The 23,272-nt window shown below is 58.5% G+C and overlaps 1 protein-coding gene across 1 annotated transcript; it reads left to right on the forward strand.

Moving 5' to 3' along the window:
* Nucleotides 1-225: 225 nt before the first annotated feature.
* Nucleotides 226-22,841, forward strand: PSMD2 (proteasome 26S subunit ubiquitin receptor, non-ATPase 2). Its single transcript, XM_075938103.2, has 21 exons — nucleotides 226-392; nucleotides 4,062-4,118; nucleotides 4,961-5,125; nucleotides 5,572-5,693; nucleotides 7,428-7,652; nucleotides 8,018-8,176; nucleotides 12,501-12,645; nucleotides 13,538-13,598; nucleotides 14,550-14,696; nucleotides 15,477-15,583; nucleotides 16,704-16,831; nucleotides 16,913-17,000; nucleotides 17,380-17,542; nucleotides 18,164-18,265; nucleotides 18,341-18,486; nucleotides 18,904-18,987; nucleotides 19,406-19,574; nucleotides 20,096-20,190; nucleotides 20,378-20,504; nucleotides 20,963-21,081; nucleotides 22,508-22,841. The coding sequence occupies exons 1-21, from the start codon at nucleotides 261-263 to the stop codon at nucleotides 22,688-22,690; spliced, it is 2,724 nt and encodes a 907-aa protein (XP_075794218.1). The 5' UTR covers nucleotides 226-260; the 3' UTR covers nucleotides 22,691-22,841.
* Nucleotides 22,842-23,272: the final 431 nt, after the last annotated feature.

The raw sequence follows: 23,272 nt of genomic DNA on the forward strand, positions 1-23,272 counted from the left end.
ACAGATGGACGGGCCAGGCCCCACGTGCCGCCAGCCCCACGTGCTGTCAGGCAGGCACGGGGCGGCCGGGTCCCCCTTCCACATTCGAACCCGTCAAACTCCGCCTTCGCCACTGGTCCCGCCCCCGCCTCTAGCCCCGCCCCCGCCGCTTTCCCCGCCCCTCCGCCACACGAGAGCACGTGGTACGTAGTGTCTACCTGTGATTGGTCCCTTTCGGAGCGGGCCCGTTGCGCCTGCGCAGTGCGGTGAGGAGCAGCGCGATGGAGGACGGCGGCGGCGGGGGCCAGAGCCGGTCGCAGGCGGGGACCCCGGCGGGGGGCGGGGACGAGAAGATGTCGGGGCTGTGGTCGAAGGACCGGAAGGACCCGGCGGCGGACAAGGAGCAGGAGCTGGTGAGAGCGGCACGCGCCTGCGCACGGGCCGGGCCCCGAGCTGAGTCACGCCGGGCCCGGCCGGCTCCGGCCCCCGCTGGGCCCCCGGTACCCTCGTACCGCCCGGTACCCCCGTACCGCCTACCCCCGGTACCCCCGTACCGCCTACCCCCGGCACCCCCCCGGTACCCCCGTACCGCCCGGTACCCCCGGTACCGCCTACCCCCGGTACCGCCTACCCCCGGCACCCCCCCGGTACCCCCGTACCGCCTACCCCCGGCACCGCCTACCCCCGGTACCCCCGTACCGCCTACCCCCGGCACCCCCCCGGTACCCCCGTACCGCCTACCCCCGGTACCCCCGTACCGCCTACCCCCGGCACCCCCCCCGGTACCCCCGGCACCGCCTACCCCCGGTACCGCCTACCCCCGTACCGCCCGGTACTCCCGCACCGCCTACCCTCGTACCCCCGGTACTCCACCGCCTACCCCCGGCACCGCCTACCCCCGGTACCCCCGGTACCGCCTACCCCCAGTACCACCCCGGTACCCCCGTACCGCCTACCCCCGGTACCCCCGTACCGCCTACCCCCGGCACCCCCCCGGTACCCCCGGTACCCCCGTACCCCCGGTACCCCCGTACCGCCCGGTACCCCCGGTACCCCCGTACCGCCCGGTACCCCCGTACCGCCCGGTACCCCCGGCACCGCCTACCCCCGGTACCCCCGGCACCGCCTACCCCCGGTACCCCCGGCACCCCCTCGGTACCTCCGTACCGCCTACCCTCGGTACCCCCGTACCGCCTACCCTCGGTACCCCCCCGGTACCCCCCGGCACCGCCTACCCCCGGCACCGCCTACCCCCGGTACCCCCGGTACCGCCTACCCCCGGCACCCCCCCGGTGCCCCCGTACCGCCTACCCTCGGTACCCCCCCAGTAACCCCGTACCGCCTACCCCCGGTACCCCCGTACCGCCTACCCCCGGCACCCCCCCGGTACCCCCGTACCGCCTACCCCCGGCACCCCCGTACCGCCCGGTACCCCCGTACCGCCTACCCCCGGTACCCCCGTACCGCCTACCCCCGGTACCCCCCCGGTACCCCTGTACCGCCTACCCCCGGTACCCCCCCAGTACCCCCTTACCGCCTGGTACCACCGTACCGCCTACCCCCGGTACCCCCCCCCGGTACCCCCGTACCGCCTACCCCCGGTACCCCCGTACCACCTACCCCCGGTACCCACCCTAACCCTGGCCCTCCCTAACCCCCCGTACTGCCCCCTGGTACCCGCCGGTACCCCCATACACCGGTACCGCCCCTACCCCCTGCCCGCTGGTATCCCCGGTACCCCCGTATCCCCTCCTTGATACCCCCTGCGTGCCGGTATCCCCAGTACCCCCTGCCCGCTGGTACCCACAGTACCCCCGGTACTCCTTGCCTGCTGGTACCCCCTGCCCACCGGTTCTTGTGGTACCACTGGCAACCCCTGCCTGCCGGTATCCCCGGTACCCCCATGTCCCCTCCCTGGTACCCACTGCCCGCCGGTACCCCTGGTACCCCCTGCATGCCCATACCCTCAGTACCCCCTGCCCACCGGTTCTCGCAATACCCCCGGTACCTCCTGCCTGCTGGTATGCCCGTATCCCCTCCCCGGTACCACCTGCCTGCCGGTACCCTCAGTACCCCTGGTACCCTCAGTACCCCTGGTACCCCCTGCCCGCTGGTTCTCCTGGTACCCCCTGCCTGCCAGTACCCCCGTACCTCCAGTATCCCCTCCCACTGGTGCCCCTGGGCTGCCTGTGCCCACTGGGGTACCCCCTATACCCCTCCCCTGATATCTGACCCCTGCCCGCCCCCCGGGCTGACAACACCCCCTAGCGGTACCTACCTAACTTCAGGTAACCTTCCTTCTTCTGGCTGTCGGTACTTGCCCTCCGCCGATACCCACTGCGGTACCCCATGGCCACTGATATGACCTGCCCCCGGATAACTTCCCTTCCCCTGGCTGCTGGTCCCCATCAATGTCCTTCTTTCCCTGGCTCCTGGTGCCCATCTGCCCCCATATCCCTGCCCACTGATGCAACCTTTTCCGAGATAGTCCCCTACCTTTGGCTACTGATACCTGCCTGCCCCGGATATCTGCCCCCCTGCTAATACCCGTACCCCAGCAATAACCCCATGGCCTGAATACTCTCTTTTCCCTGGCCACTAGTACTCCCCTTTTCCAGGTCGCCGGTACTCACCTGCCCCTCAGGCTGCCTATACTGGACATCCCCTTCCTCTGGCCAGTGTTATCCCAAATACTTGCCCCCTGCCAACACCCCCTGCCTCTGATACTTGCCCCCCAGGCTGCCAGGGCTGCCTGGACACCAATACCCACAAACCCCATGAGCCACCTGTACCACTTGTGGGTTCCAGGCTAAGGATGTTAAATATTAGTTAATTGAATAGTCGATTCACCTCATGAATTCTAACCCCCGGGAACTATAGACTAGTTGAGTAACCGATAAGGCCAACAGCCAGTGCGCTCTGGCCCCACTCTCGAGGAGCCCCCTGCCACTCCATGCTGCTGCCTCTGTATCAGAGGCAGCAGCGTGAGGTACCAGGCGGGAGCTGGTCCACAAAGGGGAGCCAGTTAAAAACCAGCTCCGCTCCCAGACCAGCTGCCTGTCGCCCTGTGCTGCTCCCTCTGATACAGAGGCAGCAGTATGGGGTGGCAGCAGCCCAGGTCTTGGGGGAGTCTGAGCTCCCGGATCTGGCATGAACCAGAACTGAGCCGGGCTTCGTGCCCACCTGGCTCCTAATACATTTTACATGCGGAGCTGTAGTGGGGGTAGGTCCTGGACCTGGCAAGCGGGACTGAACTGGGCTACTGGTTAGCTTGCTAAAAAAATGTACTGGTGGGGGAGGGGAAATGCGTGTAGTCTCCAGCATTAACTGATACGCGTTTGCTTATCGGTTAATCGATTGCACTGTTACATCCCTACCCCAGGCGTGTGGCTGGGGGTCTGTGTCCCTCACTGAGGCAGATGTGATGCCCCCAATCTGGTTACAAAACTGAGTCACTGCCAGGCCGAGTTCAAAGCCAGTCTCCCCTCTTCTCTAGGGAGGGGAGTTGCTGTGGAGGCCCCCAGACACCTGCCTGGGAGCTGATTCTAATACCCTTCTCAGCCAAGGGCCCCTCTGTTCTAAAGGCACAGAGTTGCCCCCTTCCTAGTCTGTGGATAGGGAGCCAAGGCTCCTAGCCTGGAGCTAGTTATGTCAGGTTCCCTGAAGGGCACTGGGCCCCACGCTGAGCAGGTGGAAGCCCCCCAGGAGCCCAGAGGGGGAGGGATAAGGAAGGGTGAGAGCTGCAGTCCCTCGGCTCCCTTTGTGCACAGCTGAGTGCTTCTTTCAGTTGTTGTGGCTGAATGACGGCTGGAGGGAACTCCCTAAGCCAGTGCCTGGGCATGGAGTGCCCGCCTCTGTTTCACTGTGATGGTTGGGGGGGCCATGAGCCAGGTGCCTTGCTGCAGTCAGAAGCACAAGGGGGGGGGGTGCCCCTGTAGTCATTGGTTCTGCCAGCTGGGGAGCCTCTTGGGCGCAGAACGTGGGTAGTTCTTCCCCTTGCCTCCGCTGGCTGCCGGGGTTTTGTGGGGCGGCAGGAAGGTTTCCTCTAGGGCTGATCTGACCTCTCTGCTCCTATGTTGCAGTCTGAGGAAGACAAGCAGCTGCAGGATGAGTTGGAGATGCTTGTGGAGCGCTTGGGGGTAAGTTCCCTTTGCTTCCCGTGAGCCTGTATCTGCCTTATGTCACGTTCATGCGTCAGGCAACTCCCCCTGCCTTTGGGTCCCAGTCTGAAGGGGCAGCACCAGGATCCCCTGAGTAACAGAATTGCCTCTTTGAATGGGCGAAGTGGGTGCAGCGGTCCCCCCCAAACTCTCTGATGGCCTGGGAGTAGGGTCACCTAGTGGCTGGTCTCTGGGTTTTGTCCGCTGGGATTGGAGATGGCAAAGCCCATGCTTCACAGGCTACTGCTTAGCTAAGATTTTCTCCCCTGCATACAGAATTCCCTCAGTAGGGCCTTCACCTCCAAAACACACTGCTGGCCTCTTAACAGTCCCTGGCCCTCCCAGGCCCAGCTCATGTTCAGTGCAAGCCAACTGCATCTTTTATTAACTGCTCGGTTCGGGTAGAGCCTGAGAGCCAGAGTTTGCCAGCCGTAGGTGTACGGGCAAAGCTCAGGTGTATTGCCTAGGCGTTTGTGCAGCATTACGAAGCACAGAGACTTTCAGGCTGCCCTGTGGAGCTGGCTTTTGTCGCTGTGTGTTAGTGTTTGAGGCGTGAATTGACCCAACGTGATGCCAGTCCACCAAACGTGGCTAAGAAGCCCCCTTGCCGAGTCACACCTGGCTGACTCCTGCAGTGAGGCACCCCCGTCAGTAGGAGCCAGAGTACTTAACGTTTCCAAATGAGTTGGCTGGCTGGGCAGGTGTCTGACTGCTGAGCCTGCTCGTCTTGGGAGCTAGCTGGCTGTGCTTGGAAGGAACAGGCGAGGCTGAGGTGCTGTGGGCAGCTGCCACTTCCTGACGGATGCAGTTTATCCTTGCAGGAGAAGGACACATCCCTGTATCGCCCTGCCCTGGAAGAGCTGCGTAGGCAGATCCGTTCTTCCACCACCTCTATGACGTCTGTTCCCAAGCCCCTCAAGTTCCTACGGCCTCACTATGGCAAGCTGAAGGAGATCTACGAGAACATGGCTCCTGGAGAGAACAAGGTGGGTGATTCTCGGCGGCGGGGTGCAGTGCTGGAATCGCTAGGCGGGTGGGGATGACAGTGTAGCAGAGTGACTCTCGCTGTGTGTGACAGTGGAGGAAAGCTCTGGAGACTGTTTCGGTGTAGTCTGACGCTAGCACTGGACAGCAGCAAGGCAATCGGGGGATTGAGCCCTGCGCATGAGGGCGGATTGAACCCCACGTGTGCGGGGTGAATTGCTCGGTGGAACTATTGGCCCTGAAATGAGAGCACATGTGCAGCTTGTCATGTGGCTGAAGTGTTTTGAAGCAAACTGCATGCTGGGAGCTATAGATTGAGGAAGTCCCTACTTACTGCAGTCTCTGGGTGCCACAGGGTGAAGGGAGGGGTGTGGTGCTACGTAGTTCTCTGGGGCTCGGGAGGCGCTGTGGCTGATGTGGGTGACTGTCTCAGCACTTTCTCCCGCAGCGTTTTGCAGCTGATATAATTTCCGTTCTGGCGATGACCATGAGTGGGGAGCGAGAGTGTCTGAAATACCGGCTAGTGGGGTCCCAGGAAGAGCTGGCATCATGGGGACATGAGTATGTCAGGTGAGAAATGGGGCCGGGAATAGGAGTCACAGAAATCTGATGGAAAAACCTTTGCTCAGTGTCACCAAGTCCATCCCCACCCCTGCGTTGCTGCCTGCTGTGTGTGGAACGAGTGGTCCGCTCCTGATTAATGTCCTCTATGACAGAGCTTGTCCCCCGTTTCCTTGGGAAACTGTTCCACAGTCCGCTTGGTCTGAGTCCATGATGTTGAGCAAGGTAGAGAGATCGTGCTGGCAAGAAGAAACTTGGCTGTGCCCATTCTTACCTCCTTCCTTCTAGCCGCACCCCCATGACTAACATCCCTCCTTTCTGCTTACACCCCTCTGACACGTCCACACTGGGACCATGCCTTGTTGCCTTGCCAGGCGAGGCAGATCCATCACTTTTAACACTTATAACCTCTAGCCCTTGGGTTGTGTCCGTGGCTTTTCTCTGAACTCCTGCCAACCCGTCTGTGTCTGTGTGGTAGCCTGAGGCCCAGTGCCCCGGACAGCGTTGTCTGCCCTGTCCCCCTCCTCCCGCCTCTTCTCCTTTGGCTGTGTAAAGTGGGGCTGCCCCTTCCTGCTCTAGGACTTGAGGCGTTGGCCCAGAGCTGAGCTGTAGAAAGAGGGCCTATGCCCGTCTGGCCTGTGCATACACACCTCAAAATTAGCCTTTTTTTTTTTTAAGCTGTTTTTGTCCATGATTCCAGTCTTGCTTGGTCAGTTTGTAGCCTTTTTCCGTCCTCACTGGTATTTGCAGCTCCTCTCAATGGAGTGCCTATTTACAAATGTAATTAATGTGCTTTTTACTCCCTTCTCCTTCAATAAAGAAGGCAAGACCTAACCATGAGCCACCTCCCACACACACACGGTCTCTGTGTTTCACGAAATATCATTATAGCATCCCTCTGGTTAGGATCTTCCAGGCAGTTGCTAAGATTGTCTGGTTCTGTGGATCAGATTCTCCAAACAGAGTGAAATTGACCTGATTCTGCTCAGTTTCCTGGCTGGGGAAGGAAACAGCAGAGAAACAAAGAATTAAGTTTGCAAGCTTATCTTCCTAATGCACTGAGCAGCAGTTGTGAGCCATGGGCAAGCAAGCTCCGGTCGAGGGCACTGCATCAGATCACATGGAGAAAGTTGTTTTCAATCACTAGGATTGGAAACGTTTTTGAGGTAACGCCCGTTTGGCTAGGCCCCTCCCTGAACAAGCGGCGTGATTGAGCTCTGCCTTAGGATGCTGGTTGTCTGCACTGGCTTGTGTGTCGTGAAGTTTCTCAAGTTGAATGACAGTCTCTGGGGCAAAGGAACCAGCATTTGTGTGTGGCACCTGTGCTGAGTTTATGGGGCCTCGTGTCCCAGAGAAGGTGGAACATTTGCACAGCCAGATGCCTGCCCCAAAGACTGTCTGCTTCTGTTTTTGTGGGTGCTGATGGGGGAACTGTGTGGGTGCTGCTTTGGGAGGCTCAGGGCTTGGTGTTCGGACATGGGTGTTTGTGAGTGAGGCTGCTGGACTTGACTGGTGTGTCTGGTCTGATCAGCATTCTCTCCTTGGAGGACTGTGGTCTATCCAGCAACAGGCGTAACTCGGCCATGGTCCCCCTTCCCAGGTGTTAGCCCCATGTAGGCTGTGACCCTGTTCAGATGTGGGCATGTAGCTTCTCTTGAGCACTGTGGGGATTGCAGCCCTGGAGAAGTGGTTCTTGTCCTCCACGCCGGTGTTCCAATGGCCTCTTTCCCTTCGCGCCTCCAGACACCTGGCAGGCGAGGTTGCAAAGGAGTGGCAGGAGGTGGATGAGGCTGACAAGGCCCAGCGGGAAACGCTGCTCACCTTGGTGAAGGAGATTGTGCCCTACAACATGGCCCACAATGCGGAGCATGAAGCCTGTGACCTGCTGATGGAGATTGAGCAGATGGACATGCTGGAGAAATACATAGACGACAATGCCTATTCCAAAGTCTGCCTGTACCTGACCAGGTGAGGGAGCCAAGCTGCTCTGGGATGGGGCAGGGCATAGGAGCCAGGCTGCCTTGTGCTGGGGGTTCTCAGTTTGAGCTCTCTGTCCTACTGAAAGCTGTAAACCGCCCCAGGTGGCGCAGAAGTCCTGGTGGTGGCTGCAGGGTAGATGGCGGCATACCATGATTCCTGGAACACTGGGAGCCTTTGGTCCAGCTATGTAAGAGCGGCTGTCTGAGCGAGCTGCTGTGAGGGGCTGGCTGGTGCATGCAAAGCTCTGCACCCTGGCCCAGATCTCTCCTCGCCCCAGGCTGAGCAGCAAGACCTTTCTGGTCTTGGTCTCAATAGCAGCTGCACTTACCTTCTTCTGTGTCTCCTTCCCGAAGCTGTGTGAGCTACGTCCCTGAGCCCGAGAACTCAGCCCTCCTGCGCTGTGCCCTGGGGATCTTCCGCAAGTTCAGCCGCTACCCGGAGGCCCTGCGCCTGGCACTCATGCTAAACGACATGGAGCTGGTGGAGGACATCTTCACTTCCTGCAAAGACGTGTACGTGGAGATTCCCTGTTCAGCCCTGGGCTTGGCTCAGGGAGGGAGCTGAGGCAGATCAGCCGCTATGGCGTCATTGTGGGGTACAGACCCTACTGTCTCCAGGTCCCCAATGGGGATGTGAACTGGTACCTGGGAGCAGACACTCATTCGTGGGCGGGAGCTGGCTGTCCCGCACCAGGGGGATGCTGGGAGCAGGATCCCACTTAATTGCTTAAACCTAATGTTCAGGGCTCGCCGATCCGCGGAGAGTCCCGCTCGCCCGAACCCGGCTCTTCCGGGTTGCAGTCTACTTGCCACGGGGGAGCAGATTGCATTATTTGTCGAGCCCTGCTAATGTTTAACCGGTTAACTGATTAACTGGGATTTTACATCCCTAGTCCCCGCTCCTAGCCCAGGCCAGGCAGGCAGCACCTGGGCGTCCTTGCCACCTGAGGAGAGTTTGTGCTGTGGAACGCGCCAGGGGTCTTGGTTCATCATGTAGCCACCTGTCATGCTATGTCATTTAAACAATCATCGCAACGGGCAGTAACTGGTCCCTTGTTGGCAGCCTCAGCCCCCTCCCCTCTGCCCGAGAGAGCTGTTCTGTTGGCTGTGCTATGGTGGGCCGGCTTGCCCTTGCTGTACTCATTCAGGGCACTGGTCTCTAAAGAGAGTCCCTTGCTCTGCCCCTATCAGGGTTGGGCTGAAACTCTTTTGCTCCCCTCCGGCTGCTGAGGATGGGCATGAAATGAGCTTGACTAGCACAGCCTGCGCTAGACCAGCGAGGCTCACGTTCCCATTCTAGTGGCTGCTCCGCATAAGATAAATACTCTACTACAGCTACTGCCTAAGGGAGCTGCTCCTGTGGCTCAAGCAGTAGAGACCAGCTTTTGGTCTCGACGTTCCTGTGCTACAGCCCTGGCGGGTTTGGCTGTACCGTCGTCCCAGGTATGGAGATGGTCTTGCCAGCAGTGCCGCCTTCCTCTCTCCGGTACTCTGCCCTGGCTCCTGCTTGTGCTGAGCTGGTTTTGAGGGGTTACACTTCAGCAGCTTTTCTGGGTGGGAGCAGCCGCTGTCCCTGCATGCCCCAGAAATAGGAGCCTCCCAGCAGGCCGATGTGGCAGCCTTGTCCCTGACACATGTGTGAGTGGGCAGGAAGCATCAGACAGGAGTTCCTGATGCAAGCCCTGTCTCTAGGTTTGACATGAAGGCAACGGGGAAGTCTCCTTTGATCTCTAGAGCAAGGTCTTACCACAGTGTAGGGCCCGGGCTTGGGCCAGCCTGTGGTGCTATCACGTCTCCTTGTGGCTGTGGCTTGTGATCCAGGAAACTGCTGTTGGGAATTAGGGGGATGGGAGGGGCATAGGCAGTAGGGATGTTAACAAACATGGTTTTTTGTAAACCTGAGCCATTCTTTTTAGGTGACAAATCTGAGGAATTGTCCCAGATTAAGGTGTCATTAGAGGAGGTTTTGGAACAAATTGATAAACTTTTAACAAGTCCCCAGAACCAGATGGCATTCACCCAAGAGTTCTGAAAGAACTCAAATGGGAAATTGCAGAATTAACGGTGGTTTGCAACCTATCCTTTAAATCAACTTCTGTACCTAATGACTAGAAGATAGCTAATGTGATGCCAATATTTAAAAAGGGCTCTAGAGGTGATCCTGGCAATTGCAGACCTGTAAGTCTAACGTTAGTACCGGGCAAATTAGTTGAAACTGTAGTAAAGTATAAAACTGTCACAGACATAGATGAACATAATTTGTTGGGGGAAGTCAACATGGATTCTATAAAGAGAAATCATGCCTTGCTAATCTAGACTTTTTTGAGGGGGTCAACAAACATGATACAGTCTCCCACAATATTTGATATGGTCTCCCACAATATTCTTGCCAGCAAGTTAAGGGATTGTGGATTGGATAAATGGACGGTAAGATGGATAGAAAGATGGCTAGAAGGCTGGGCCCAGCGGGTAGTGATCAATGGCTCGATGTCAGGATGGCGGTCGGTTTCTAGCGGAGTGCCCCAAGGTTCGGTTTTAGGACCGGTTTTGTTCAATATCTTTATTAATGATCTGGATGAGGGGATGGATTGCACCCTCAGCAAGTTTGCGGATGACACTAAGCTGGAGGGAGAGATAGATACGCTTAAGGGCAGAGATAGGGTACAGAATGACTTAGACAAATTGGAGGATTGGGCCACAAGAAATCTGATGAGGTTCAACAAGGACAAGTGTAGAGTCCTGCACTTGGGACGGAAGAATCCCAAGCATAGTTACAAGCTGGGGACCAACCGGTTAAGTAGTAGTTCTGCAGAAAAGGACCGGGGGGTTACAGTGGATGAGAAGCTAGATATGAGTCAACAGTGTGCCCTTGTAGCCAAGAAGGCTAATGGCATATTAGGTTGCATTAAGAGGAGCATTGCCAGCAGATCCAGAGATGTCATCATTCCCCTTTATTCGGCTTTGGTGAGGCCGCATCTGGAGTATTGTGTCCAGTTCTGGGCCCCCCACTACAAAAAGGATGTGGACGCATTGGAGAGGGTCCAGTGGAGGGCAACCAAAATGATTAGGGGGCTGGAGCATATGACTTATGAGGAGGGGCTGAGGGACTTGGGTCTGTTTAGTCTGCAGAAGAGAAGAGTGAGGGGGGATTTGATAGCAGCCTTCAACTTCCTGAAGGGAGGTTCCAAAGAGGATGGAGAGAGGCTGTTCTCAGTAGTGACAGATGGCAGAACAAGGAGCAATGATCTCAAGTTGTGGTGGGAGAGGTCCAGGTTGGATATTAGGAAAAACTATTTCACTAGGAGGGTGGTGAAGCACTGGAATGGGTTACCTAGGGAAGTAGTGGAGTCACCTAGAGGTGTTTAAGACTCGGCTTGACAAAGCCCTGGCCGGGTTGATTTAGTTGGAATTGGTCCTGCCTACAGCAGGGGGCTGGACTTGATGACCTTCTGAGGTCTCTTCCAGTTCTATGATTCTATGATGTGGACAAGGGGGATCCAGTAGATACAGTATACTTAGATTTCCAGAAAGCCTTTGACAAAGGTCCTTCACCAAAGGCTCTTAAGTAAAATAAATTGTCATGAGATAAGAGGGAACGTCCCATTATGGACTGATAACTGGTTAAAAGACAGGAAACAAAGGGTAGGAATAAATGGTCAGTTTTCAGAATGGAGGGAGGTAACTAGTGGTGTTCCCCAAGGGTCTGTCCTTATCAGTGATCTAGAGAAAGGGGTAAACAGTGAGGTGGCAAAATTTGCAGATGATACTAAACTGCTCAGGATAGTTAAGACCAAAGCAGACTGTGAAGAACTTCAAAAAGATCTCACCAAACTAAGTGATTGGGCAACAAAATGGCAAATTATTTTCTCCAATGCACATTACTTTACATTTATCAACATTAAATTTAATCTCAACTATATTTACAATATGATGGGACTAATTTAGCTACAACTACTCGAGAGAGATCTTGGAGTCATTGTGGATAGTTCTCTGCAAACATCCACTCAGTATGCAACGGCAGTCAAAAAAGTAAATAGAATATTACGAATAATTAAAGGGATAGAGAATAAGACAGAGAACATCTTATTGCCTCTATATAAAACCATGTTATGCCCACATCTTGAATACTACATACATATGTGGTCGCTTCATCTCAAAAAAGATATATTGGCATTGGAAAAGGTTCTGAAAAGGGCAACAAATATGATTAGGGGTTTGGAACAAGTCCCATATGAAGAGAGATTAAAAAGACTGGGACTTTTCAGCTTAGAAAAGAGGAGAATAAGGGGGGATATGATAGAGGTCTATAAAATCATGACATGTGGAAGAAGTGAATAAGGAAAAGTTATTTACTTGTTCCCATAATATAAGAACCTAAGGGTCAACAAATGAGATTAAGAGGCGGCAGGTTTAAAACAAACAAAAGGAAGTTTTTCTTCATGCTGCGCAGTCAACCTGTGGAACTCCTTGCCAGAGGATGTTGTGAAAACTAGGACTTTAACAGGGTTAAAAAAAGAGCTACATAGATTCTTGGAGGTTAGGTCCATCAATGGCTATTAGCCAAGATGGGTAGGGATGGTGTCTCTAGCCTCTGTTTCTGTGTAAATGGATGACAGGAGAGGGATTACCTGTTGTATTCCCTTCCTCTGGGGCATCTAGCATTGGCCACTGTGGACAGACAGGACACTAGGCTAGATGGCCCTTTGATCTGACCCAGTCTGGCCATTCTTATGAAGTGTCTGAGGGGAGAAAGGAGCTGGACTGCGAGTGCTGCTGCAGGGGGGAAGGGCCCAGGCTTTCACTGCTTGGCATTGACTTTCCTTCCTCGCCCGCACAGGGTCATCCAGAAGCAGATGGCCTTCATGCTGGGCCGCCACGGTGTCTTCTTGGAGCTGAACGAGGATGTGGAGGAGTACGAGGACCTCACCGAGATCATGTCCAATGTCCAGCTCAACAGCAACTTCCTGGCCTTGGCCAGAGAGGTGAGGTGCCTGACCCGGTCTCTAGCAAACTGGGCTGAGTGGGGAGGCTCGGGATTGTACCCAAGGTCCCCAGTGCTGGGTGCTGGCTAAGGATGTAAAAAAGTTGGTTAAAAATGTAACTGCTAAAAATCCTCATGGTTACACGGTGTAAACGCCACCAGGCGGATTTGAACCTGGGACCTCTGGAGCTTAGTGTAGGAGCCGCCACAGCTTGCACTATAAAGCTAGCTGGCTCTCAGCTTAGACCGCATACAGCGAGAGATAAGAACAAGGGAGCTCTACAGCCTAAGTGCCACTACATGGGACAGTGAGCCACAGTAGGTGGGTGGGTTATATGGGCTCTGCGGTATAATGCTTGTATATAAGCCTCATACTGCAGAGCCTGCAGCGAAGCCAGCTTTCTGGGAGGCCAAGCCCTGCTCCCAAGGAGCCAGGGTGTAACCGGTGGTGGGAAAAGGCCCCTGCTTGGGGTGGGCGGGGAGCTGCTCCAGCCCTATTGGTGAACCGGAACCAGTAACCATCACCCATTAAGGATGATTTATATCCCTGGTGCTGGTACAGATGCCAGGCTGCTCTGAAACTGGGCCTTCTAGCTGTGGGTGCTCTGCTAATCAGCTAGGCAGTGCTGGAATCTCCTGAGCGGTCGCACAAGCGCCCAGCTCACAGGGACACTGCTCCAGTGGGGCTGAGGGGACACTCATCTCTGACCACTGACTCGGCAGGGGCTGTGTGTGTTGTCAGTGCATCTGGTCTCCGGCACCTCCTATGCCCTTGGCAACATCAGGCAGAGCCCGGGTGTACTGAGGCTGTGCACAGCTGCGTCCCTCCGGAGGGGCTGTGAGGGGGGCTGGTTTGGCAAGGGAGGTGACTTCTTCTTCTCCCCTCTTTGCAGCTGGACATAATGGAGCCTAAAGTGCCAGACGACATTTACAAAACCCACCTGGAAAATAACCGTAAGCGAAAGCTGCGTCTCCTCCTTCGCTTCCTGCTGGGGCCGGGCTCGGTGTTGGCCTACGGGCGGCCTCGTCCAAGGGCACGGGCATCTGGCCTGTCGCGTGCCCGGTCAGGCCCGTCTGCAGTTGCAGCCCCTGGTCGTGCTGTCTCTGCAGCGCCCCCTGTGGGTTCAAGCTCTTCCTTGCTTGCGCTGAATGGGATGGGCTCCTTGGTGGGACCTTAGCAGGGTGGGGAGGGTGAAAGGCAGGGCTGTCCCTACCAGTGCTGGTGCCCTATGCCCTCTGCGTACTGGCGCTCCCTGTCCATCCCCCATAGGGGAGCAGCTGCTCCTTAGAGGGGTTTGTAGGGGCTGGCCGTTGCCAGCTCTCCTGAAGCGGAGCAGTGCAGGGAAGGAGTCTCACTGTAGTGGCAGGACAGCAGGTGGGAGGTGCGGGTGGGCTGCAGGAGCAGTGGGCTCACATGCTGCCAGCCAGAGAGGGAGAACGCTGCTTCTCTCCAGCTGCGCAGCTGCCCCTGCTCCTCCGAGTCCTCCGACCCGTGCTCCTGCCACCACCAAGCGAGCGGAGGCGTGTGTGTGCGGTGCTGGAGCCCTGGTGCTGATGCTGCAGGGGGTGGGGCTGCGGTGCTGAGCCTGCGAGAGGAGGGCAGGGGGGCAGAGGCAGCCAGAGGATGAGGCCTTCGGAGCCAGTGCTGCCTGTGGCTGCTTAACATCCCATCCCATGGCATACGCAGCATAGGACACCACTATATTTGGGGAACCAGCATGGTGCTTCAAATGTAGTGGTGCCCTTGGAGCTGCGTGTGCCTAAGGATGGCCCTGGTGAAAGACCCTCTGGGATTGGGTGCTTGAATTGGGGGGCTGGGCATGGGGAAACGCCCCTGAGCTCAATGGGCCTAATGAGGTCGGGCGACGCTCTGCCCGGCTCACCCCGCAGTTTCTGCTCCCTCAGGGTTCGGCGGCAGCGGCTCCCAGGTGGACTCTGCGCGGATGAACTTGGCCTCGTCCTTCGTGAACGGTTTCGTGAACGCAGCCTTCGGGCAGGACAAGCTGCTGACGGATGACGGCAACAAGTGGCTGTATAAGAACAAGGATCATGGTGAGCGGGGGAGGAGCCGCCTGCCCCTTCCCCAGAGGACAGGGCGGTGGGGTGCTCACTGCAGCCGGGACTGGGCCCTACAGGAGTTTCCCTAATGGCAGCTTGTAGCTGGGAGCGTCCAGCAGCTTTTCCAAGGGATGCTCCTTATGTTCTCTGAGCCTGGAAGTCCCAATCCAAATTTGGCCCCTCAGCCCCTGGGTTAGATAACACATCCTGCTGGCTTACATTGGCAGCCCCCGACCAAATGGGGAGAGCAGCCCGCAGGGGTGTGAACGTGAATGTAGCTTGGTGGCACTGGGGCGTGTTCTGTAGCCCACGGGGGCCACATATCCTAGCGTGCAGCATTCAACCTGGCCCTGATTTGCCAGGCTGGGACCTGGCGTCTGGATTATAGAGGAAGGCAGCTTGTTTTGCTGCCTGCCTCCCCTGGACCTTGCTTTCCAGGCCCAGCATGGAGGCCTCTGCAATGCCCTCTGTGCACGGAATCAAGGTGAAACTGCTCCAGCAGCATGTGGTGGAGGAATTGGTCCTTGTGGAGTATCCAGCCCCACTGTCTCAGCCCAGAGAATGTGCTGCAGATCTCTGTGTCCCTGGGGCAGCTCCCAAAGGCAGCGGTGGGACACCCAGGCGACAAAGAGCTGACTGCCCCAGTGGAAGTGTTCTGAGGGATCCCCCTTTCCTAGTATGGGAACGCAGCCATTGAGGAACCCCAGCACCCGCACAGGGGTGTAGGGCCCGGTCGTGATTCCAAGGCTGACAGGAGGACTTCTCCTTGTGCAGGCATGCTGAGCGCTGCTGCCTCGCTGGGGATGATCCTGCTCTGGGACGTGGACGGGGGGCTCACGCAGATCGACAAGTACCTGTACTCCTCTGAGGACTACATTAAGGTGGGTGGCACTGCTCTGGGCCTGGGCTCAGATGCAGCCTCTCTGGCCAGGGAGCCATGGCTCAGATGCCAGCACACCTGGTGACATAGCTGCATGGGCCAGTCCTGCAAGGGACATACGGACCAACTTCAGTCCTCCCAGCTGAATGCTTCACACCCCCTGAGAACTGCTCCCTGGGTCTGGGGCCTGACTGGCACGAGAATGGGGGTGACAGAAGGTTGCTCATTGAGATTCACTAGGGGCCCCTGCTGTCCCCTTAACACAGGCAAGATCTTTGGAGACTACAAATCCCACCAGGCAGTGCACCTGGGCTGGTCCGCTCCCGTGGAGCATGGCATGATGGGGCCTGTAGTTCCCACGAGCTGCACCTCTGTGTGGGTTATGACTAAGGCTACATTTAGTCATGGGTATTTTTAGTGAAAGTCATAAGCAGGTGATGGGTAGTAAATAAAAACTGACAGCCCATGAGGTGTCCATGACTTGTACTACATACCCCCACTACATCGGGGAGGGGGGAACAGCCTGGGGCAGTTTGTGCCACAGATGCTTTTGGGGAGGGGGAGAGGGAGTGCCACAGGTGCTCGGGGGGGACAGGACATGCAGGGGGATGTCTGGGACCCCCTCGGGGAAGGGGGGGGTTGGTTGGTGAGGTTGCCTAGCTTCCCAGATGAGGGTGACCTGTTGCTCCCTCAGCTCCTAGCTGCACACTGCCTCTGCCCCAAGTGCTGGCTGCACAGCTCCCATTGGCTGGGAACTGAGGAAGGGACGTGTTGCCACTTCTGGGGAGCCTCTCCCCCCCCAAAGAAAATGCCGCCCAGAGCCTCTTCCCAAACCTAAACTGCTGCTACACTGCGGGGGAGGAGGCCGCACAGGCCTCAGACTGCCCCAGCTGCAGCCATGTGGCTGGCCCCGGAGCTGCCCCAGCTGCTCACTGGAACCCAGGCCAGCGGCACCGGTTGCTGCAGGAGTCTTGGTTTTGGCCAATGCAATCTGCCCCCTTTCCTGTGAGCTGCATGTAGACTTTGGGCGCCTCCTGCTGTGTGTGGCGCTGAGCCGCATGTCCCAGCTGTCCCCAAGGCAGCCTCATGCCAGCCTGGCTGATGGTGCCTTTGTCCTGCAGTCGGGAGCCCTGCTGGCTTGCGGCATCGTGAACTCAGGGGTGAGGAATGAGTGCGACCCTGCCCTCGCACTGCTCTCCGACTACGTCCTCCACAACAGCAACACCATGAGGATCGGCGCCATCTTTGGGTAAGGGCCTGCCCCGCCCCCGCCCCTGCCTCCTGGGCAGGGCGGCTCCTGCAGCTAATGCTCCCTTGGGTTGTGTTGCAGGCTAGGGCTGGCCTATGCGGGCTCCAACCGGGAAGATGTTTTGACTCTGCTGCTACCCGTGATGGGAGACTCCAAATCCAGCATGGAGGTGAGAGCTGAGGCCAGGCCAGCACGCTGATCTGGGTGAGGCAGGAATTGGACAGAGCCCTGGCCCTGCCTCTCAGCAGCTTCCCAGCATGGGCGGAGGTTAGCGGTGATGAAGGACGGGTTGGGGCAGCGGGCCCAGAGCTGCTGTCTCAGGATGTCCTGCAAAATGGGACCCAATAGTCTCTCCTCAGTCTGTGGAGAGCCCGATGGGAGCAGCACATGCCCAGACAGCTTTCCAGAGGTGGCTGGGTCTGAAGGCGAGGCCTCAGGCCTTTCTCACGTGCTCTGCCCCATCGCTGCAGCGGCTGCTCTGTGTCCTCCAAAGGCTCTGGGGCGCAGGCAGGGCTGTCTGAGCTCACCTCTTCTGCCTTCCCTGCCAGGTGGCCGGCGTGACGGCCCTGGCCTGCGGCATGATAGCTGTGGGCTCATGCAATGGGGACGTCACCTCCACCATCCTCCAGACCATCATGGAGAAGTCGGAGACGGAGCTGAAGGACACCTACGCCAGGTGGCTGCCGCTCGGCCTGGGCCTGAACCACCTGGGTAAGGTTGGGCTCGGGGCTCTGCGGAGGGGCGCACGGTGGCAGGGGTGAAAGCAGCTCCAGGCCCTGAGGCTTTCGTGGCTTGGGGGCTCTGGCTAGAGGGAGTGGTCTTTGTGGCACCGTCACTCTCCCTGCCCCGCGAGCGGCTCAGAGCGCTGGTGGGCAGGGGCTGGGAGCCCAGGCTGACCTGAGGGGGTGGCAGCGGCGATCAGGGACTGCCACAGGCAGGTTCGTGAACTAAAACTTTGCTCTGTGGCCTGTTGTGTCCCATAATCCTTTGCAGCTGCCACGGCCTGACAGTGGGTTGTGGAAGGAGCGTGGGGGGATGGGCCCGTTAGAGCCGGGTGCTCTGGGGGGAGGGGAGGATGTGCTGTTCGATGCAGGGGTGGGACGGGAGTCCTGTTGGTTGCAGGATCTGGAGTGTTCTGAACCATTCCAGCCAAGCCCCAGGGGCACTCAGCGCCCCCTGCTGGAGAAACACTGGTGCTGCTGAGGATCCTGCTGGCTTGGGACGCTCACTGAGGCGCTTGCGAGTTGCTGGTTTGAGCCCCCCAGCTGGGCGCATCAGCAGGGGCCCGGGGCCGCGCTGCTCTAACGGGCTGCCCTGTGCTCTCCTCGGCAGGGAAGGGGGAGGCCATCGAGGCTATCCTGGCGGCGCTGGAGGTGGTGTCGGAGCCCTTCCGCAGCTTCGCCAACACGCTGGTCGATATCTGTGCCTACGCAGGTGAGTCTCTGGCCAGCTTAGCGGGGGGTGGGCCGGGCCAGTGCCCAGAGTCACCATAGTGCCTCCTGCCCCCAGGCTCGGGCAACGTGCTGAAGGTGCAGCAGCTGCTCCACATCTGCAGCGAGCACTTTGACTCCAAGGAGAAGGAGGAGGACAAGGAGAAGAAGGACAAGAAGGACAAGGAGAAGAAGGAGAGCTCAGCTGACATGGGTGCCCATCAGGTGAGGGGGGGAGGGCCAGACTCATCTCCTTTGCTTGGGCTTGCTGGTGGGGAGACCCCTTCCCCCCATCCCCCAGGGCCAAAAGAGATTCCCCCATGGATGGAAGGGCCTGCCGCAGAGCTGCTTGCCATGGCTGGGACAGGAGATGAGCTTGCCTGAGGAGTCCAGTGGGGTCTGTGCACGATGGAGCCGGTGTAGCACGGCTGCCTGCTCCCCAAGGGAGGTGTTCCAGCAGCTGGTTACAAGGGCTGCCTGGGCCCAACGAGGAGCCCTTCGTGTGGGCAAGATGTTTCTGGGAGAACCATCTTGACTCCTGGGGAGGGGGAGACACTATCCTACTCTGGGTTGGCCTCATGTGGCCTGGGGGGAGGGGTGACGGGGCCCCTTAGCCAGTTCTCCATCTTTCCTCCCCTGCAGGGCGTGGCGGTGCTGGGGATCGCCCTCATCGCCATGGGGGAGGAGATCGGTGCTGAGATGGCTCTGCGCACGTTCGGTCACCTGGTGAGTGACGCTGCGGGACAGAGGCCTCTGCCTCGGGGGCTGCGTGGCAGGGCAAGGGAGGTGCCTGGAGCTAAGCAAAGGGCTCCGGCGATGGAGCTGGATGCAGGCTGGGAAGGAGACATAAGCAAGAGCTGGCACAGGAGTGTGCAGGGAGCACACGCCTGGGGCGAGAGGCAGCAGCGCTGCCCTCAAGTCGACCACTTAACTCTCCGCCCTCTCCTGGCAGGCTGGGTCAGCAGGGGGAGGTTCCTGCTTTCTTTGGTTCCCTGGATCTGGCTGCTGCTTGTCAGTCCTCATGTCCTGATGGTCCAGGAGCTCTGTTAATGGCTGAGAGTCCCTGGCTCAGGGGTGAGGACAACAGGGGGGGCCAGGCAGCGTGGGAAGTGCCCCGGCGGCTGACTCCCTCCTTTCTGTGCAGCTGCGGTACGGGGAGCCCACCCTGCGCCGCGCTGTGCCCCTCGCCCTGGCGCTCATCTCCGTCTCCAACCCGCGCCTCAACATCCTCGACACCCTCAGCAAGTTCTCCCACGACGCCGACCCCGAGGTCTCCTACAACTCCATCTTTGCCATGGGCATGGTGGGCAGCGGTAAGGGCGGCGAGTGGGAGGGTGGTCAGAGCTGGCTCCTTGGGCCACCCCCCGCCCCCCATCGTGGGTGCATTCCAGGGCGTCCTGTCAGCGCAGCAGCTGGCGTCTCGGCTCTGGGTGCCAACACGTTGGGGGAGGTGCTGAAGGCTTCGGTGCCCTCTTGCAGTGGCTGCATGAAACTGGCTGCCCCGGCCTGGTCACCTGTTCTGGTCTGGCAGGAGCCCTCGTGCCAGCTGGGCCATTGGCAGCCTCTGAGTTGCTGGGTGAGGCTGGAAGGGCCCATGGGCACGGGGGGAGCTGGGCCTGTTGCACGAGGCAGAGCGGGGGGGGAGGGGGGAATCTCTGGGGCTGGGCCATTGTGCCCCGAGGCTGTCAGATGCAGCGTGTGGGTGATGCCCGCGGGGGCTGCAAGCGGCCCAGCACCCTGGGAGAGACCGGGCCCTGTGCTGACTGTTTCAAGCACCCCCTGTTCCCAGCCTAGGATTTGTGCCTGTTGCTCACCCCATTTCTCCTGTCTGCAGGCACCAATAACGCCCGGCTGGCCGCCATGCTGAGGCAGCTGGCCCAGTACCACGCCAAAGACCCAAACAACCTCTTCATGGTGCGGCTGGCCCAGGTGAGTACCGGAGCCCGGCCTTTATTCTCTGGGGTGGCTGGGTGGGCTCTTAGCACTTCCAGCTGCGCCTTGCCCCGGAGGACAGCTGGACTCCTCAGCCACTGGGGGGTAGGGCCTGCTCAATGAGAGACTTGCCTGGGCCATGCTGACCAGGGGCATCTCTGCTCATGTGCTCTTTGCTGTGCAGGGCCTGACCCACCTGGGGAAGGGGACACTCACCCTGTGTCCCTACCACAGCGACCGCCAGCTGATGAGCCAGGTGGCTGTCGCCGGGCTGCTGACTGTCCTAGTATCCTTCCTGGATGTGCGCAACAGTGAGTACCTGTGTGCGTCTGGGCCTCCTCCTGGAGAGGAGGGAGCCAGGAGCTGGTTCACAGGCTGGCTCCAGGCAGCAGTGTTCCTTGTAGGCTGCATGCTTGTGTGGCTGCTCAAGAGAGATTCAGATGTTGCCCAGCTGATTAGCAGAGCACCCACATGTAGGTTTGTGTTTCTGTGGGTGGTGCACATTCACACATGCCTCAGTGCACAAACACAACATTTATTCTGCGCATGGAGGGAAAAGATTAGAGGGACGTTCTGATGTGGGGTTTGGGCAGCAGGCTGGCTGCCTGCCTTTTACCTGGGAAGGTGGATGGCCAGGGCCAAGCCCACCATCCTGGTGGTGTCTGCTGTGGTCTGTTGGGCTGCATTGCCATGGGTGGTGACAGCTGGATAACCCAGAACTTGCTTTGAGCTGAGACCCGGGGCCCTAATTACCTTCTCTCTCCCCCAGTCATCCTGGGCAAATCCCACTATGTTCTGTACGGGCTTGTGGCTGCCATGCAGCCGCGCATGCTGGTGACCTTTGACGAGGAGCTGCGGCCTCTGCCAGTGTCGGTCAGGGTGGGGCAGGTAAGGAGGCTTTGTCCGTCAGGGATCTGGCTGGGGTCCGTTGGGGACAGAAAGGGTAGGCCTTTTGTCAGTAGGGGGTCTGGCTAGAGCAGGGTGGGCAATAACTTTTGATAAGTGGTCGAGGGCCGTGCTCTTCCATGATATTCATGAAGGAGGTGCAGATCTGGGATGGAGGTTTGGTGTAGGAGGGAAGTTGGGGTAGGGGATTGGAGTGCACAAGAAGGTGTGGAGTCTGGGAGAGAATTTGGTTGAAGGAGGGGGCTGTGACCTGAGGCACAGGATTGGGGTCCAGGAGGGGAGGTGCAGAGGGTTTGGGTTATGACCTGATGCAGTAGGGGAGGGCAGAGAGTTCAGATGTGCTTGCCTTAGGGGGATCCTGGCCAGCAGCCTAGTGGATCCCGTGGGCCTGCTGCACCCCACACGCTGCTCAAAGCAGCTGGCTATGGGGTCCATGTGCTCTTTGTGTGCCGCGTGCCCTTTGGGGGTGTGAGGGCCTCTGCGTGCTGCCTGCACCACAAGTACAGCCCAGGCAGCTCCTATTGGCTTGTTTCTGGCCAATGGGAGATTGGTGCTGGGAGTGGGGGCAGCATGCAAAGCCCACCCTCCCTTCCCCAAGAGGCACACAGCATGCAGAGAGCACATGGGCCCTGCAGCCAGACACTTTGAGCTGCATGCGGGGGGGGGGGGGGGGGAACAGGCAGGGAAGCTGCCCGAGCCTCTGGGTGGGTCATGGGCCGGATCTGGCCCAGAATAGGGATGTTAAATATCTGTTTATTGAAAAGTTGAGTAATCTTCTGAATTCTTATTGGTTAGTTGATTATTCTGTAGTCCCCTGGGGCGGGGCTGGCAGCCAGTGCACTCTGGCCCCACTCCTGAGCAGCCCTCTACCCTGCTGCATGATGCCTCTGTATCAGAGGCAGCAGCGCAGAGTGCCAGACGGATCCTGGTCCGCGAGGGGAGCCAGTCTGCCTGTCTCCTTGTGCTGCTACCTGTGATAAAGAGGCAGTAGTGCGGGGTGGTAGCAGCCCCTGTCTAAGGGCGGGTCTGGGGCCCCGGCACGAACTGGAATGGAACTGGGTTGCCTGCCCACCCATCTTCTAATACACTTTAAATGCTGAGCCGCAGCAGGAGTAGGCCTCGGCTCCACTGTAAGCCAGGACTGAGCTGGGCTGCTGGCCAGCCTGCTAAACAATTTACTGGCAAGGGGAAGGGGGGAAGGTGTGGAGTCTATAGCATTAACCTATAAGCTTTTGCTAACTGGTTAATCCGCTACACTCCTCCATCCCTAGCCCAGAAGCTGCTGTGTCAGCGTGGAATCTGTGGTGGCTCATGCCAGTGTCTGTCATTTGGGCCCCAGAGTTTGGCTGCTGCTGGGTGACAGGTGCTATTCCGGGCTCTCAGCTCTAACCTCTCGCTTCTCCTCCAGGCTGTAGATGTGGTGGGCCAGGCGGGCAAACCGAAGACCATCACTGGCTTCCAGACACACACAACGCCAGTGTTGCTAGCACACGGCGAGCGGGCGGAGCTGGCCACAGAGGAGCATTTGCCAGTCACCCCCATCCTGGAGGGTTTTGTCATCCTGCGCAAGAACCCCAACTATGATGTCTGAGCTGGCACGAGACGGTCTGGGAGGAAAAGGCGCTGGGCCGTGCCTGGATGGGGCAGGTGCTGGGCATCACACTGGGGGACAGGGACCTACCTCCCCACTTGGTGGTTTTGTTACTGAAAGCTGATTTAAAAAATAAATGTGAGGGACTGGTGCTGCCCAGTGTTTCCTGCGGGAACTGCCTGTGCACAGCCGGGGGCTGGTTCCAGGCCTGGTACCTCTCTCCTGGACGAGGGGCAGGTGGCTGAGTGTCAGCTGGGGCCCTGCCAGAGGCCTGTGATATCTCTAGCTATGCCCAGTGTAAGAGGCAGTGAGCAACAGCTGTTGTGCTTCACGGCCCAGCAGCTGCCCCCTTTCCCATCAAGACAAACTCAGAGGGGAAGGGGGATTACGCCCTGGGCCAGCTCGCTGAGGGGCGTGTGGATTCTCCCCTGCCTGGAGCCTTTGCTGGGAGAGCTGGTCCCTTTCCGCCCTGCTGTGGTGCAGGGGTCAGAGGGACAGAGGAGAGCGCCGGGGCCCCGGGTTAATTCTAGGTCATGCTATGCGCAGGATGATGGACTCCCCCAGTGCACACAGACACCCTCC

The sequence above is a fragment of the Pelodiscus sinensis genome, chromosome 10 (assembly GCF_052426305.1).
Source record: "Pelodiscus sinensis isolate ZL-2025 chromosome 10, ASM5242630v1, whole genome shotgun sequence".
Classification (NCBI taxonomy): Eukaryota; Metazoa; Chordata; order Testudines; family Trionychidae; genus Pelodiscus; species Pelodiscus sinensis.